A 17,232-nucleotide genomic window follows, 5' to 3' on the forward strand; every position below is an offset into this window, starting at 1 on the left:
TACACGTTATATAATTTTTTCAAAGTTTCACGTTACATTTTGTAGCGATGTAACATTTATCACTATGTAAGCGTGCGCGCCCACCAATCTTTTTAAACATTAACTTCCGATAAAATCGTGATCGACACCACCTCAAAGCTATTTGTAGAAAATTTTATTAGAAAATATTCATTTTTCGAAAGTTATGAGGAAACAAAGTCGAGTCCTGTGAATTATCTGAAACTCTTCTCCTCCACCCCGGACAAAACAAATTCCAATATAATCGGAATCTACACCATCTGAAAGGAATTTGTAGAAAATTCCATTAAAAGAATACAACTTTTGAAAGTTATGAGGACACAAAATTAGTCGGGGGCACATTTGTGTAGGTATGCCCAACGGGGGCCCTCTACGTGGTTATTCAACTTGTTAAAAGTAACAGCTAAATCTCCTTCCTGTTACACCGTGCATTCGATAATCTCGTCACTGAATATTCTTTTCAAAAAAAAAAAATAAAACAATCGATGGGATGGTCACGTTTGGAACGAGGTCTGACAGTTTCATCAGTGTTGAACGGTGTGTTAAACATCAACAGCAGCAGCAGAAGCAGACGCAACAACTCAATAATTGTGGAAACGTGACGAAGTTTTACGAAACCGGGGAGCGAGACCGGAATGCTCCCCCCTCTCCACCTCTTGAGAGTGAGGCTTTGTTCCGCCGAACACGTAAAGCACGTGATCAACAGACGGAGTGAGAGTGTGTATTGAAAGAGGTGGAGGCGGAGTGAGTAAGCAAGAAAAAGTGAGGGAAGAGAAGGGGAGGAAAGGGCATGTGGAAACTTCAGTTTTCGCCCCGCCACCGTTGAAAGAGGAATCCGAAGTCTCAGAGCTGCTCTAACCAGCACCGAAGCCTCTCATATATCCATCCCATAACAGAGAAAAAAAAGGAAAGAAAAACGAAACAAGTCTTTGAGACACCGATGATTGCTTGTTTCATGCCAATATTTGCAGCTTAAGATATACTATTTCATTCACCTATTCACCCTTCTCTCTCTGATATATATCTACATACAGCGTTATTTATATATAGATATATCCCAAAAGAAGTTAACATAAGGTAACGACCATGAGCGATCTTGATAGCCCTACCGACCCACATTCTTTCAGTCGTCCTGACCAATGCCGTTTAATATCTTTGGACCTTGTTTGGGATATCGATTTTGTCAAAAAAGTTATCAATGGCACCGCTTACATTGATTTAGAAAAAAACTCGGCTTCCATTACGACAGCGGTGAGTATTTACAAGTATTTTAAGCAAAACACTTGCTATATTAGATCAGCGGCCCTACCCAAAACTTTGAACTTTTCGTCTGCCTGTCTTCTTCTTCTTTTTCTTTCTTTCTTTTTTCTTTTCTTTCTTCTCCCTTCTTTCTTCTCCCTTCTTCACCACCACATCAGGCTAACGTTGCCCTTGTGGCAAATATTTAAACGATTATCATTGCAAAACAAAGTAAAGAAATCATTAGTTGTAAAGTTACAACGAAAGACTGATCCTTAATAAAAACATGAATGCATATGTATATGTCTATATATGTATATATATTTATCTGTGTGTGTGTGTGTGTAGGTATGTATGTAGTACTACAGTGGAAGCCACTTATTGTGATCACTTTGAGGGCACGGTCTGGCTTTTTTTTTATAGATAACCGGTTGATATGATTAAGAGGGGGGGGATATAAATTTTTGAAGGTGTTCGGACCAGCTATTTTTTTTTTTATAACTATCACTTGATGGTACTTTGATTACCTTATCCGCGAATGTAATAAGCAGCTCTCATTGTATTCACAAACTAAAACCAAAGTGAACAACATATAACGGCTTTTATTAACTGTGACCAAACGATGAGTTTTGAGACAATCTTGAAATCATATATATATATATATATATGTATATACATACACACATAAAAAAAATAATAAGTGCGTATTAGAAAGTATAGGGAAAACAAGCATAAAAATATTTCGAAACATGTTTTCTTTTAATGTATGATAAAAAAAAAATGTCTTGAGAAATTTAATTTATTGCATTATCTTTTACCTTTTGTTTTAAATTATATTAATCATTACAGATGTTATCTCAATCGAATTAACCCTTGTTGGGCTTCACTCTTCGATTTATTGATACGCTCTCTATCTCTCTCTCTCCCTCTGGCACCGGCTACTACACGCCGGTTGGGAACTCCCGGGTTAGCCTCTACATACAAACACACACATTACGCGCACACACAAACGCACTCATATATATATATAACTAGAACAGTGTCGACTGTGATTTCGAAGTTTCAGCCTGCTTAGCCTTGATCGGAGGCCGAAACTTCGAAGTCGTCTGTCAACATGATTCTTGCTAATTAATAATTATTTAACCTACATAAAGTATTGGGTAATCCTTCAGTTTAATGCAAAATTGTGCTTATCATGAACTCGACACAAAAACACGTATATATATATATATATATATATATATATATATATATATATGTGTGTGTGTGTGTATATATTAATGATTGGTAGGGAAGAAATAATTTGGGAGTGTATGTATAGCCCAAATCCATTTTACAATTTGTGTTGTTAAAGGTTGGCCACCTTTAAAGACTTTCTTGATATAACTTAGGATATTTCTTATTAACGGCCGTGACTTGGCAAAATCGATAGAGACCTTGACTGATTAAATGCCTCTGTGATTGTTTTAATCCTGTTCTACTTTTCTGGGTTTTTAATCCTTCTGAGATCAAGTCAAATATGGGTCTTTTCAATGACCGGTAACAATAAGTACCTGTTGTTAGTGTTGCTGAGCCACAGGTTTACTTCTGCTCGAACCGAAGAGACGTGATCAAATGCGTTCCAGCCGTTAGGAAACCGTCCCTTTTTTTTCTTCTTTTTTTCTCAGATATAGCATATCTAACGCTTCGTTATTAGATGTGCCCTTCCTGTTTGTAAGGTGTCAAGGTTTGTTTTGATCGAGATTTGGTTGCTAAAGTATAACGTCCCTCATAGGACCGTGTTCGTAGAGAGACCTGCTTCTCACTGAGAAATCTTATTTTAGGCTTAACAAACAATATTCTTGCTGGAAATTCGAAATTCCAACCATACCTTTGAAACTAGGATGTAGTTTGATAGATACAATATATATATATATATATATATATAATCTGTAGATATAAAATTTATATATATGTATATATGCATGTCTGTCTATACATATATGTGTGCATATATATATATATATATATATATATATATATATATATATATATATATATATATGTATACACAAACACACACAATATTATTCTAATATATTCTTTGATTTGGGTTTTTGTGTTCCTCTTTTACATTATTCATGTAGCTCTGCTTTCAAATCCATTGAGTCCTTGAGTAAACCTTTTTTTTTTTCACTGAAATGAATTCTTGTTTTATTTGAAATATATTTATCCTAGTGTTTGTAAGTGAATAAACTCATCTATCTTTAATATCTAATTTATTAATTAGATTTTTTTTTTTTAGATATTCCTATTTAAATTAAAATACCATTTCTCTTCTAAACGATTATTTTTAGATGTTACTAATTCTTATGAAAACCTTTCCAGTCACTCTTGTAATATGTTTTGAAATTCTAGTTCTTGTTCTTCGATTTGTTATAGATTTAAAAAAAAACGATCAAGTCTTCTAAAACAACACAACTAAACGCCTCTGTCTTGTCAGCTCTTGTTATTTCCAAGTCAATTCGGTTTCTGCATTCTTCCTTTTCTTGATTTTCTTCTTTCTCTCTATCTCTATCATTCAGTATTGCTATTTAAACCTCAGGTCAACAAAACTGCTATTCAAAGAACTATGATGAAAAGCATTCCAGCCAGTTAAAGAGATATCTTTAAAAAATTTTTTTTAAATAGCCCACCCCTTTTCCACAACTGTAGGATGTGATCTGAAGGAACTTTGGCTGTTATTTCTAGCATGCTCAGTGACCATTTAGCGGTTCCCCCCTTTGCAGTATCTCATTCAGTATTATTTGTTAATAGCGGTAATAGCAGCAGCCGAAGAAGAACAAGGAGAAGACGTGGTAGTAGCGGCTGTATTTCTTTCTTTTTCTTCATCCTCTTTTATCCTTACAAAGAATTCCTTTAGATGGCTGGCTATTTTGATTTCCATCACGGAGCAATAGACTTCACATGTAAGCAATCATCGCTAGAAATACAACTGTCCCCTTCTGCTATATTCATTTCATTTTACTGAATGCCAAAGCGGGTGTGGTAGGAGAAACCCTTTTAAACAAGCAATTCATTTATTATTGGGGGTTTCATATTTTTTTAAGGTTCTATTTATAACATTCTTCTGCATCAAAATTTATTTTGACACTTTTTTTATTTGCTTTTATTAGTTTTAAGTTTTGTTGCTTTCAACATCCCCCTCCGTTCTCTTTATTAATTCCATCTTCACTTTTCCGCAAAAAAAAAAAAAATCATATCAAAGAAAAAATTACTAAAAACTAAGGAAAAGAAAAGAAACAGGCATTAACATATTAAGCAAATTTAAAATTCTGGTGTAATTCTACGAGTTTAAGCATTGTTAGGAAAAGCACAAAGGTCCAAGATTTATGTATCAAAACACATTAAAAAGCCAATGAGAGAACCTCTACGTGGTCGCTCGATCTATTAGAAACACTAACTAAATCTCTTCAAATCACACATACTGACTTGAAAAAATAAATAAATAAAACGCGTTGGATAACAAGCTCTTGGGGGGTCAGTTCCTTGCATATGAGAAAAGATGGGATGGTCTCGGTTGGAATGCTTTTGATTAAAATTCTGCTCGGTCAATATAGGCACGGGACTTGGAAATAATATGCCCCTTTTGTAAGAATTAAACAATAAACCCCTCTTTTGTTATCGTAGACACTAGAAGTGTCTGGGATGCTATCCTGTTGAAAACCCCGAATTTTCCTGAGTTCATCTTGAAGCCATAGCAATGTAAATAAATCCTATCAGGATTTATTTACATTACCATTTTAAGAACTAGCAAGAAAGCATCAACGGTCTACGACGACCATGATACCTGCTAGAAAAAGCAGCTAAATTTCTCACAACTCGCTCTCCTTACTGGCTTAGAATATCGAAGGATATACTGTATTATGCTATTCTAAATAATGTGTGGCTAAAAAAAAAGAAAAAGAAAACAAATGACTGGACGGTGATAATCGGGATGTTTCTGATCTGCTGTTTCCATTTTCCACTTTATCTCTACTGTTAACTTCACACACACAGATTTGGGTGAAACAAGGAAATGTTTTACTCTCAAGTTAGCCTTGATTGAGCGGAACTGGATCAAAATCATTCCAACCATGACCATCTCGTCTCCTTACTACACCTTATGCGTCTAGGACCATGTTAATCCAATGTGTCCCTTTCTAGTTTAAGGAGTGTTGGGTCTAATTTGTGAGAGATTTTCATTTTTCTAGCAAGTTGAGTGCCCACATGGATGAGCTGTTACCAACCTGGGCCCACAGATCGCTAGGGATCCATAAAGTTAGTACAGGGCATCTGTAGGCTGTATTCAAAATTTTAAAAGGCTACAGTGTAAATTGAAGTGGGGGAAATGGTTACTGTTTGATAATCCAAATAGCTTATTGAGTATCCTTTTAGGCTGGGAGACTATGGAAGAATTCATTTAACCCTTTAGCATACAAATTATTCTGTTAAATGTAATCGTTACTTGCTCACATTGTTTTCAATTAATTTTGCATCACCTTGTAGCCTTCACATTTGAATGGTGTGACTGCTTATCTTTCAAATGATATTGTAAGGTAGGTGTGAGAAGCTGGATCTAGCAGGAAGAATATTTTGGTCTGATATGGCTGGTTTAAATGCTAAAGGGTTACATGGAAGGGTGTGTTGGTACTAAAGTGTTTGACAACTACTGATAAAGGCACTCCTTCACTGACTGCAGACAAGTACTGAGGATGATTACTTAGCTATACACATCTACTAAAGTGCTGTGGTCCTATGCTTATGGTAGATACTTTTATTATTATTGAGTGAGAGAGCAGTGCATGCCATCAAAGTGACACTGGGGTAAAATATACAAAGCCCAATATACCCATCATGATTACCCGTCTGATAAGGGTTCACCACATGCATCACAAACATATGTGCGCGACATGGTGATCTCATATCAAGATAAACAGCACATGACCTTGCAGGTGGGGCCCAGTTAGAATTTTCTTCTGGTCGAGTAGCCCATCTCGCTCAAAAGGTCCCTGAATAAGGGTTGCTTAAGGATGTTGAATGAAACACCCATGTTTCCAAAGGTGAATTATCCAAACCCCCAAGAATTCCTCTCAACACATGGCTATGATGCTCCCCCACTACTCCTGTTCATGATCAGAGATGCACATATCGTCAGCCACTAAGGGACATGCTCAACTGATTAATGGCAAACAACTGACAAGCAAATCTGTGGTATTGAGTAGAATATTTGCTGTAGCCCATCTTTTATACCAAGACAAAACAATGTACATGATAACACTTCCTATCAGTTAAGATCTGCAGCCATGAGAGCCACTGCCTGGTACTGCATCAAGGCATTTATTATTATTATTATTATTATTATTCTTGTAAAAGCAGCAAGCAGGCAAAATCATAAGCATGCCAGACAAAATGCTTTGTTGTATTTCTTCCAGTTTTATATTCTGAGTTCAAATCCCACCAAGGTCGGCTTTGCTTTTCATCATTTCAGAGTCAATAGAATAAGTACCAGTTGAGTACTGGGGTTGATGTAATCGACTTACCCACTTCCTTGAGGTTGCTGGCCTTGTGCCAAATTCTGAAGTCATTATTGATGCTCTCATAACAAGCAGTGAGCAGGCAGAATGGTTACAACACTGGACAAAGTGCATCATAGTATTTCTTCTGACTTTACATTCTGAGTTCAGATTCTGCCACTGTCAACTTTGCCTTTCATCTTTCTGGGGTCAATAAAATAAGTACCAGTTGAATACTGGGGTTGATGTAATTGACTCTCCCCCAATTGCCGGGCCTTGTGCCAATAGTAGAAAGAATTATTAGTGTTGTCATAGACTGTGAGTTGGCAGAATGATTAGTGCATCAGAAAAAAATGCCTTATGGTATTTCTTTTGCTGCCTTAATTAACCCTTTCATAACCAGCCCAGCTGAAACTTGCTCTGAGTACAAATGTCTTGTTTCCATAAGTTTTTAATTAAAATCTTCCACCAAACCTTAGTCACAATTTATGTTCCTAATATGAGCTTAATGATAACTAAATTATTTTACTAAAGTAATTGAAAGAAACGCAGAGCATCTCAAAATAAATACATTAACAAAAAGGTTAAATACTGAATTCAAATCTTGTTGGGGCCAGTTTTGCCTTCCATCCCTCTGGGGTTTATAAAACAAAGTACCAATCTAATACTGTGGAGGCACATGGCTTAATGGTTAGGGTGTTGGGCTTGAGATCATAAAATTGTAGTTTCGATTCCTGGACCTGGTGACACGTGTTCTTGAGCAAAACACTTCATTTCACGTTGCTCCAGTCCACTCAGCTGGCAAAATTGAGTAATCCTGTGATGGATCAGCATTCCATCCAGGGACAAATATATACACCAGAGAAACTAGGAAACCAGCCCTATGCTCCTTACAGAGTAATGTGGACTTATCAACCTCCAATCTAATAATACTGGTCCTCCCCACTCCCCTCAAATTTGCTAGCTTTGTGTCTGTCTTTAATCTTTAACTTTGTTTTAACCATTTGACTGTGGCCATGCTGGGGCACTGCCTCAGTTTTAGTAAAATGAATCAACCCAGGACTACCATTTTTTAAGCTTGGTACTAATTCTGTTGGTCTCTTTTGCCAAAATGATGTGTGGTGGTGGTGGAGGTGACAAACAGACACATACACACACACACACTCATAGATATGTACATATACATGTATATCAAGGGCTTTTCCAGTTTCCATCTACCAAATCTACTAACAAGGCTTTGGTCGGCCTGAGGCTATAGTAGAAGACACTTGCCCAAGGTGCCACACAGTTAGACTGAACCATGTGATTGGGAAGCAAGCTTCTTATCACCCAGCCATGCCTGTGCCTATAAATCAGAAACAATTATTAATATTAGGCGAGCTGGTAGAAACGTTAGCACGTTGGCAAAATGCTTAGCGGTATTTCATCTGCTGCTACGTTCTGAGTTCAAATTCCGCTGAGGTTGACTTAGCCTTTCATCTTTTTGGGGTCGTTTAAATAAGTACTAGTTACACACTTGGGTCGATGTAATCAACTTAATCCGTTTGTCTCTCCTTGTTTGTCCCCTCTATGTTTAGCCACTTGTGGGCAATAAAGAAATAAGTAACAATTATTAATATTTTTTAGAAAACTAATTCTAAAAAGGTACAACCCATTTTCTTCCTTATTCTACAGTATTTTATGTGGCCAACCAATTACATTTAACATCATCTAACTGTGGTACATATTAAATTATTGAAACATTTGTTAATCACATGTAAAGTTTTTAAATTTATGGCTATGATCAAGATGTTTGCTTCCCAACAACATGGTTTGGGGTTCAGTCCCACTGTGTGGTACCTTGGGCAGGTGTATTCCACTAAAGTATTGGGTCAACAAAAGTCTTGTGAGTGTATTTGGTGGACAGAAGTTCATGTGTGTGTGTGTGTATGTATGAGGTGGGTGCTGAAAAGTTCTAGGTTTAAAAGACATAAAAAGAGCTGTTACTTTTACAAGTGGGGTAGGACAACTATTTATATGTATGTATGCATAATTATCTCTCTATATATAAGCAGCAAAATATCTGTCTGTGTGTGTGTTCTTTATACAAATCCACAATTTTTCAGTTAGAGGGCTCGCACTTTCTATGGTCATTCAAAACCGTCCAAGGGTGGTCGTGCACTTCTTTACATTTCCCCAGTCACCCCGCAAAGCCATTAAAAAAAATCAATAGAAGTGACTTTTTTGTGAATTTTCTATCCAAAACCCAATCAAAATGCCCGAAACTTGATACGCCAATTGAATGCCAGCTAGCTGTACGTGATTGGTCGGAGATTTGGGCAGTACTCGCGTGTATGTGCGCACGCACGCAGCTGTATATGCATGCACTAGCACTATGACCTGACATTGCCGGGTCATAGTGCTAGTATAAGGTGTGTTATGAGGATTTATAGAACATGTATCCTATAGAAACTCAACAAGATGTTAAAAATTTGAAAATAATTTAATCCAGTCATGATTGTTTTGAACAGCAATATTAACATGTAACATGGTAGAAAAATTAGAAATTAATTTAATTAAAATCAAATTAATTACATACTACTGTAATATGTAATTAATTTAATTTTAATTAAATTAATTTCTAATTTTTCTACCATGTTATTTACATATCAATATTGCTGTTCTAAACGATCGTATGACTGGATTAAATTATTTTCAGATTTTTAACATCCTGTTGAGTCTCTATAAATCTTCATAACACTCCTTATCCTTGTATCATTTTCATATTCATACAACAGCAAGCTACTGATGAAATGTGAAGAATCTTTATTAGAAATTGCCCTTTGGAACCGTCCAAATTAAAGGATGAAATAGAATTCAACCTTTTTTCACATGTGTGTGTATTTTAAAACTGATGTAATACTTACAGGGTTTAATAAAATGAAAGTATCATGAAACAATTGTACTACTCTACCTTGGATATCCTTGTTGCTTATTTTGATGATATATATATATTATATATATATATATAATATATATACATATAGATATTATATCGATCTGGATATATATATGATATATATCTGTATATATATAGATATATATATAATAATATATATATAGATATATATATATCTGTATACGATATATATATATATATCTGTGTATAATATATATATATATATATATATGTATAGATATAGATATATATATATATATATTTCTGTATAATATATATATTAATATATATATATATGTATATCTGTATATATATATATATATATATATCTGATATATATATATATATATATATATAATATCTGTATATAATATATATTATATATATATATATCTGTATATATATATATAATATATAATATCTGTATATCTGTATATATATATATATATATATCTGTTATATATATATATATATATATATATATCTGATATATATATATATATATATATATATATATATATATATATATATTCTGTATATATATATATCTGTATATATATATATATATATAGATATATATATATCTCTATATATGTATATAGATATATCTTATATATACTGTTATATATAATATATATCTGTATATATATATATATATATATATATATCTGTCGATATATATATATATCTGTATATATATTATATATCTGTATATATATATATATGTATATATATATATATATCTGATATATATATATCGTTATTATATATATATCTGTATATATATATATATATATATATATATATATATTATATATATATCTGTATAATATATATAATATATATATATATATATATAATATCTGTAGACTATATATATATATATCTGTAGTATATATATATATATATATATATATATATATATATCTGTATATATATATATATATATATATATATATATATCTGTATATATATATATATATATATATATATATATATATATATATATATATATATATATATATATATATATATATATATATATATATATATTATATATATCTGTATATATATATATATATCTGTATATAATATATATCATATATCTGTATATATATCATCATCACCGTTGTTTAATGTCCATTTCCATGCATGCATGGCCAAGTAGAAAATCTACCCAAGGCTACTGTGTCTGTTTTGGCAGGGATTTTACAGCTGGATGCCCTTCCTAATACCAACCACTCCGCAGAGTGGACTCAGTGCTTTTTATGTGGCACTAGCACAGGCAAAATTAGTTTTGGCAAGATTTTTACAGCTGGATGCCCTTCCAGATACCAACCATGTTACAGTATTGATTGGATGCTTTTATCTTGGCACCAGCACTGGCAGGGTAACCAAGTAATTCACAAGACAGGGAATTATTGGAGGGGCAGGGCATTTGTGTCAGAGGGTCAAAGTTTAGATTGTGATAAAGAAACAGAAGCAGATGTATTGCTGCAACAGAGGGGGCATTAGAAGAGGAGATCCAATATCAAATGATGAAAGGTTAGAGTTTAACAGAGAAATAGAGAGGCAGAAATAGATGTCTTGCTCTAGAGAAGGTACATGATTACCCAGAGAGAGAGAGAGTATTTCTTTATTCACCATAAGGTTGAGAAAAAGAGTGGACAATATGAGAACAGACAAAACAAACATTGGGGTCAGGGTATCGAATGAGACAAAACGTATGAATAAACAAACAAAATATATACAATTAAATGAGAATGAGTGATTAACAAAAAATGAAGCGGAGGACGCGGTTGACCCCACAAACCACATACTCACACTGAAGACTTTGCTCTCTCATTTAAACAGGTTCTTTCACTCGCAACATACTTGATATATACTTCCATCTTTTACGAAACACACTTTGCAGAGAGGTATGGTGATACTTGGTTACCTAGTCAGAGGAAAAACAAGAAGAGAGAGAGAGAGAGAGAGTAAACAAAGTGAAAGAGAGTGAATAGGAAACAGCAAAACTGTTAGAGAGAGAGCAAAAGAGAGATGGTGTAGTGCTAGGGTTTACTCACAAGTAACAAGAATATGAACGTAAAACCTGGTTAGAAAAATAGGGGGTGGGTATGGGTGTTAGGGATTTGGGGAGCAGTGATACAGTGAGCATGGTTTGAGGGCATAATGTATGAAGAGGAAATATGAGGAAGAGAAAGGTGCAATTAGAAGAGGAGGAGTTGTAGTTTGATTTCTTAGGGTATGCATACATACATACATACAAATAGTTGTCCTACCTCTCTTGTAAAGGTAACAGCTCTGTTCTTTTGATACCCTTAAAGCCAGGAACTTTTCAGTACCCCCTTATGTATGTGTACACATGTGTTTGTGTGTTTGTCTCCTTGGATTGATATTATGATAGTTGTAAACGAGTGTCATTGTTATACAAGTGGTGTCCTTCGTTTTCGACCTAGCACTGAAACATGTCCAGGCAAGTTCATTTGGCTATGGGAAAAAAAAGCTTCCTCAAGAATTTCCTTCTGACACATGCAAGCATGGAAAATTAGACATTAAACCAGTGATAATGTTGATGAAAAATCAATTTTTGTTTTGCAAAAATAGACATTCCTCTCTATGGAAACAGTTTCTTTAAGAATATTTAGTTTTTTAATTGAAAAAAAAAACAAGAAAGAATCTCATTCTTTTATTCTACCTTTGAAAAAAGAAATGCGCCCTCTATGCAAAATTCCAGCACAGAAGAACTAGAGCTTTCAACTGAGATGTTGGATGGATGGATGGATACATACATACACACACATGTATATACATGTATGCATGCATACATAAACATTCTCTCACACTATTTTATATATGATAACATTTTTTTAATTACTATATATTTATAGATATAAAATGTATATGTATATATATATATATATCACAAACATATATGTGTGTGCGTGTATGTATGCACATATATATATATATTTATGTGTATGTTTGTCAGTATATGTGTAGAAACCATATCCATATGTTTAATAAATATATGGCTTTTAGTAACCTGGAATTCAGTTCGATCCCCATTTCAAGTTTTTCAAGGTCCCTGTGGTTTAATCATGGCTACTATTTTCACAGTGAAATCAGTGTATGTTTATTAAACATATGGATATGACTCTATATACATATTTGCTCATGACCCATGTTGTTCTAGTGCTCTACAGCTGTAGAAGCCATGTAAAAGAGTGGTGCTGTTAAGCAAGGGGCAAGTTAGTCACAAATTTAACTAGGAATTTAACATGCATGTAGGTGTCCAGCAGGGTTGATTCTCAGCCCCTTTCTGTTTATTTATAGTTCTAGAGAATGTAACGGATGGGATGACGTCTGGCTGTCCATGGAAACTTATGTATGTTAGTAACCTAGTTCAGTAAGAGAATTAGAGGAAAATTTCCAACTTGAATGCAATCTTTTTTGAATAAGTCCAAGATCTTTGGTAACTAGCATCAAAGCCAGACAGTTGTTGTGCTGATGAGGGCTGTTGAGCAGTGTGGTTCAGAAGTTGCTTACTAACCATGTGCTTGTGAGTTCAGCCCTACTGGGCAATATCTTTTACAACAGTACCTATTTCTTTACTACCCACAAGGGGCTAAACAGAGAGGACAAACAAACGGATTAAGTCAATTATATCGACCCCAGTGCGTAACTGGTACTTATTTTATTGACCCCGAAAGGATGAAAGGCAAAGTCGACCACGGCGGAATTTGAACTCAGAACGTAGCGGCAGACGAAATACCGCTAAGCATTCTGTTCGGCATGCTAATGTTTCTGCCAGCTCGCCGCCTTAACAGTACCAGGCCAATATGAAGCCTTCAGAGTGGATTTGGTCAATGGAAGCCGAAAGAAACCTATTGTATGTATGTAAGTATGTATGCATGCATGCATATGTGTTTGTGTGACTCCTCATCTTGACATAGTTGTAAATGTCATACAAGTGGTATCATTTGTTTCCAATCTCCCATGGCAGCATCTCCAGCCATGGGGAAATTTACCTTACTTCGAAACAAGCAAGGGTCGGTAACAGTAAGGGCATCGAACCGTTGACCAATTGAAACATCAAGAGGTGTCCACAACGAGAGGTAAAACAATGATGATGTTCCAAGCTCCCTTGTTTTAGATGAGTATATATGTATATATATATATATATATATATATGTATGTATGTATGTATGTATGTGTATATGTTTGTGTGTCTGTGTTTGTCCCCCAATATCGCTTGACAACCGATGCTGGTGTGTTTATGTCTCTGTAACTTAGCAGTTCGGCAAAAGAGAGTGATAGAATAAGTACTAGGCATCCAAAGAATAAGTCCTGGGGTCAATTTGCTCAACGAAAGGCGACTCTCCAGCATGGCCGCAGTCAAATTACTGAAACAAGTAAAAGAGTAAAGAGTATATCATCATCCTCATCGTTTAACGTCCGTTTTCCATGCTAGCATGGGTTGGACGAGTCGACCGGGGTCTGGGAAGCCAGGAGGCTGCACCAGGCTCTAGTCTGATCTGGCAGTGTTTCTACAGCTGGATGCCCTTCCTAACGCCAACCATTCTGAGAGTGTAGTGGGTGCTTTTTACATGCCACCGGCACAGGTGCCAGGGGAGGCTGGCAAACGGTCAGTTGGTGCTTTTAAGTGTCACTGATACGGATGCCAGCTAGGCGGCGCTGGCATCTGCCATGTTCATATGGTGCTTTTAACGTGTCACCGGCACAGGTATCTTAACTATATATATATATATATATATATATATATATATATATATATATATATAGATAGATAGATAGATAGATAGATAGATAGAGAGAGAGAGAGAGAGAGAGAGTGTGTGTGTGTGTGTTTTACAGCTGGATGCCTTTCTTGCATTTATTTGTCATTGGAAGTACAATGCTCAAGGGTTATTTATTGACAGAATGTGCCAACAAAACGTTACCATTTTTTGCCAACTTTCATCTGAGAGAACACATGTAAGCATTTACTCAGACAAGTACACACACATGATGGGTTTCCATACAGTTTCCATCTACCAGCTGCATTCACTAAGCATTAGTTGAGTTGAGGCTATAGAAGAAGACATTCAAGGTGTTATGCAGTGGGATAGAACTTGAGACCAGCTAGTAACAAAACAAATTCCATGTCCAGACAACCATGCCCGTGCCTAAGCGTCAGTAGGAATTTTACTTGCGTGGATTTGAAGCTTGCTTCCTGACCATGTTTCAGGCTTAGTCCAACTGCATGTCACCTTGACCTTGGGTAAGTGTCTTCTATTATAGCCCTTGTGAGTAGATTTAGTTGACAGAAATGGAAGCCTGTTGTGTGTTTATGCATGGACGCAGTTAGGGGGTAAATCTCAGCTGTTTTCTCCTGAAGTATATCTGCTTATTCCTTTATTACAATTGATATGTATCTATAGTTTGTGTTGTATGTTAATAAGAATTGTTTCTCTATTACATATTTTAAACCTTTTCTTACCATATTTCTGTTGAGATGCTCTGTATTTCTTTCAATTACTTTAAATATAACAAAGAATTTAGTAAAATAACTTAGTCATCATTAAGCTAGTGATAGGAACATGAATTGTGACTAAGGTTTGATGAAAGATTTTAATTCAGAACTTATTTAAACAAGACATTTGTACTCAGAGCCAGAGCTGGTTTCAGCCGGGTTGGTAACAAAAGGGTTAATCAAAATATATATTAAAATTGAGAATTATTGTATAACTAAGCAGGAAAATGGAAACAAATAATACCTACAAAATTTCCATTTTCCTGTTTTGCTATACACACACACAGAGTTATGTATGTGTGTGTGTGTGTGCATACATGTGTTGTAAATGTGTTGAGTTCATTTCCATTTGTTTGTGGAAGACATGTCTGGCCATGGGGAAATATTACTTACCTTGAAACAGGTGAAGGTTGACAACAGGGAGATCATCTGGTTGTAGAAAATCTGCCTCAACAAATTTCATCTGATCTATGCAGTCAGTGCAGATTAAAAGGATAACGATAATGACTCATCATTATTCTTTGGGTGCTTAAGAGATGCAGTGGCATCACATACAAGCTGGCAAACGACTTTGTATGTAGCAGATGCATGGGACTAGTTAGCAATAAACACAAACATGAAATGAATTCTTTCAAATTATTGAAAGGAAGCATTGAAGCAGTTGGCAGCTTCTGTTACCTAGGTGACCTAATCAGCGGTGGAGATGGGTATTCACACATCAAAATAGCCAGAGAAAGAACAAAGGTGGTAAAAATTCAGACAGCTATTACCTCTGCTGGCAACAAAGAGATTCTTTTTCTGAGTGACATGCCGATTATATGATGCATATGTGCATAGTGCAACAATGCATATGGTATTGAATGTGGATAATGTGCAAAGAAATGAAGCCATCCATCCAAACTTCCATCCATCTATCTTCTCCACCCACTATTCCTAGGAGAGTTGTGGGGGGTAGAGTCCTCAGGCACCTTCTATCAAAAACAACCATCATTACATTCTTCTGCTGGATTCCCAAGAATAACCAACTCAGGCTATGAATATTATCCAGCCATCTCATTCTTGGTCTACCCCTAGGTCAAGCTAAGCCAGGTAACAAGATGTTAGCTGGCTTAGCTTGAAGAACCTATCTTATGGTTCTTTTCAGTACCAGAGCTGTGAAAGTAAAATCTGGAACAAACATTCTAAATTGGACATGTGAATGATGGAGATGAATGAACTGGGAGAAAAACTGGTCGCAAGTACAGTCAGTATGGAAATATGAATCGCGTTTAGGATGATTGTTAGGTAAAGAAGTGTTGAGCAATCCAAGTCGGAGGAACGCTGGGAAGAGGCAGACATGGGTTGTGGGGTGAAGGTTGATCTCAGGGTGTTGAACCTCATAAAGGTGATGACAAATGACTGCCTCGAGTGGCAAGACCAGTCCAACCCACACAAGCATGGAAAAAACACGATATCAAAAAAGACAATGCTGATCTGTATCTATGTGTGTAAATGTCTGCATATATGTGTATGTACATGTCTTTGTGTGTATGTATATGTGTATTTGCTGCTGTATTAGGCTTTTTTGTCCATAATATTGAGCCCCGTACTTATTCCAGGACTATTTTATTGATTTCTGTTTAGAACTGCTACTGTTATAGGTTTTTTGTTTAGACACAATTCGATACCAGTTTACACATATAAAACACAAAAACATGGATACACCCAGATACACACACACACACACACACACACACATAATATGCTTGTGTGTGTGTCTGTGTGCTGATGATGTGTGAATGAGAGCAGGAAGGGGTTTGGTTTGCCTGAACACAACAGGGGAAACGGTCAAAGCTGATTGCAAATGTTTACTTTATCATCCCTTCCCCTTCTTACTTAACATTTAGTTATGAATTTATAATCCATATGTGTGTGGATACATTTATCCATACATCTATTGATAAATGTATGTGTGTATGTATGTA

General features: G+C 35.3%; 1 protein-coding gene across 1 annotated transcript in view; it reads left to right on the forward strand.

Annotated features, from left to right (window-relative positions):
* Positions 1–751: 751 nt before the first annotated feature.
* The window catches only part of LOC115209725 (leukotriene A-4 hydrolase), a 102,894-nt gene continuing 86,413 nt past the window's right edge, over positions 752–17,232 (forward strand). The window contains exon 1 of the mRNA XM_029778223.2: positions 752–1,269. Within this exon, the coding sequence (XP_029634083.1) occupies positions 1,105–1,269 (165 nt within the window). The 5' untranslated portion in view covers positions 752–1,104. The remainder of the gene's footprint in view (positions 1,270–17,232) is intronic.

The sequence above is a fragment of the Octopus sinensis genome, linkage group LG3 (assembly GCF_006345805.1).
Source record: "Octopus sinensis linkage group LG3, ASM634580v1, whole genome shotgun sequence".
NCBI classification, from domain to species: Eukaryota; Metazoa; Mollusca; class Cephalopoda; order Octopoda; family Octopodidae; genus Octopus; species Octopus sinensis.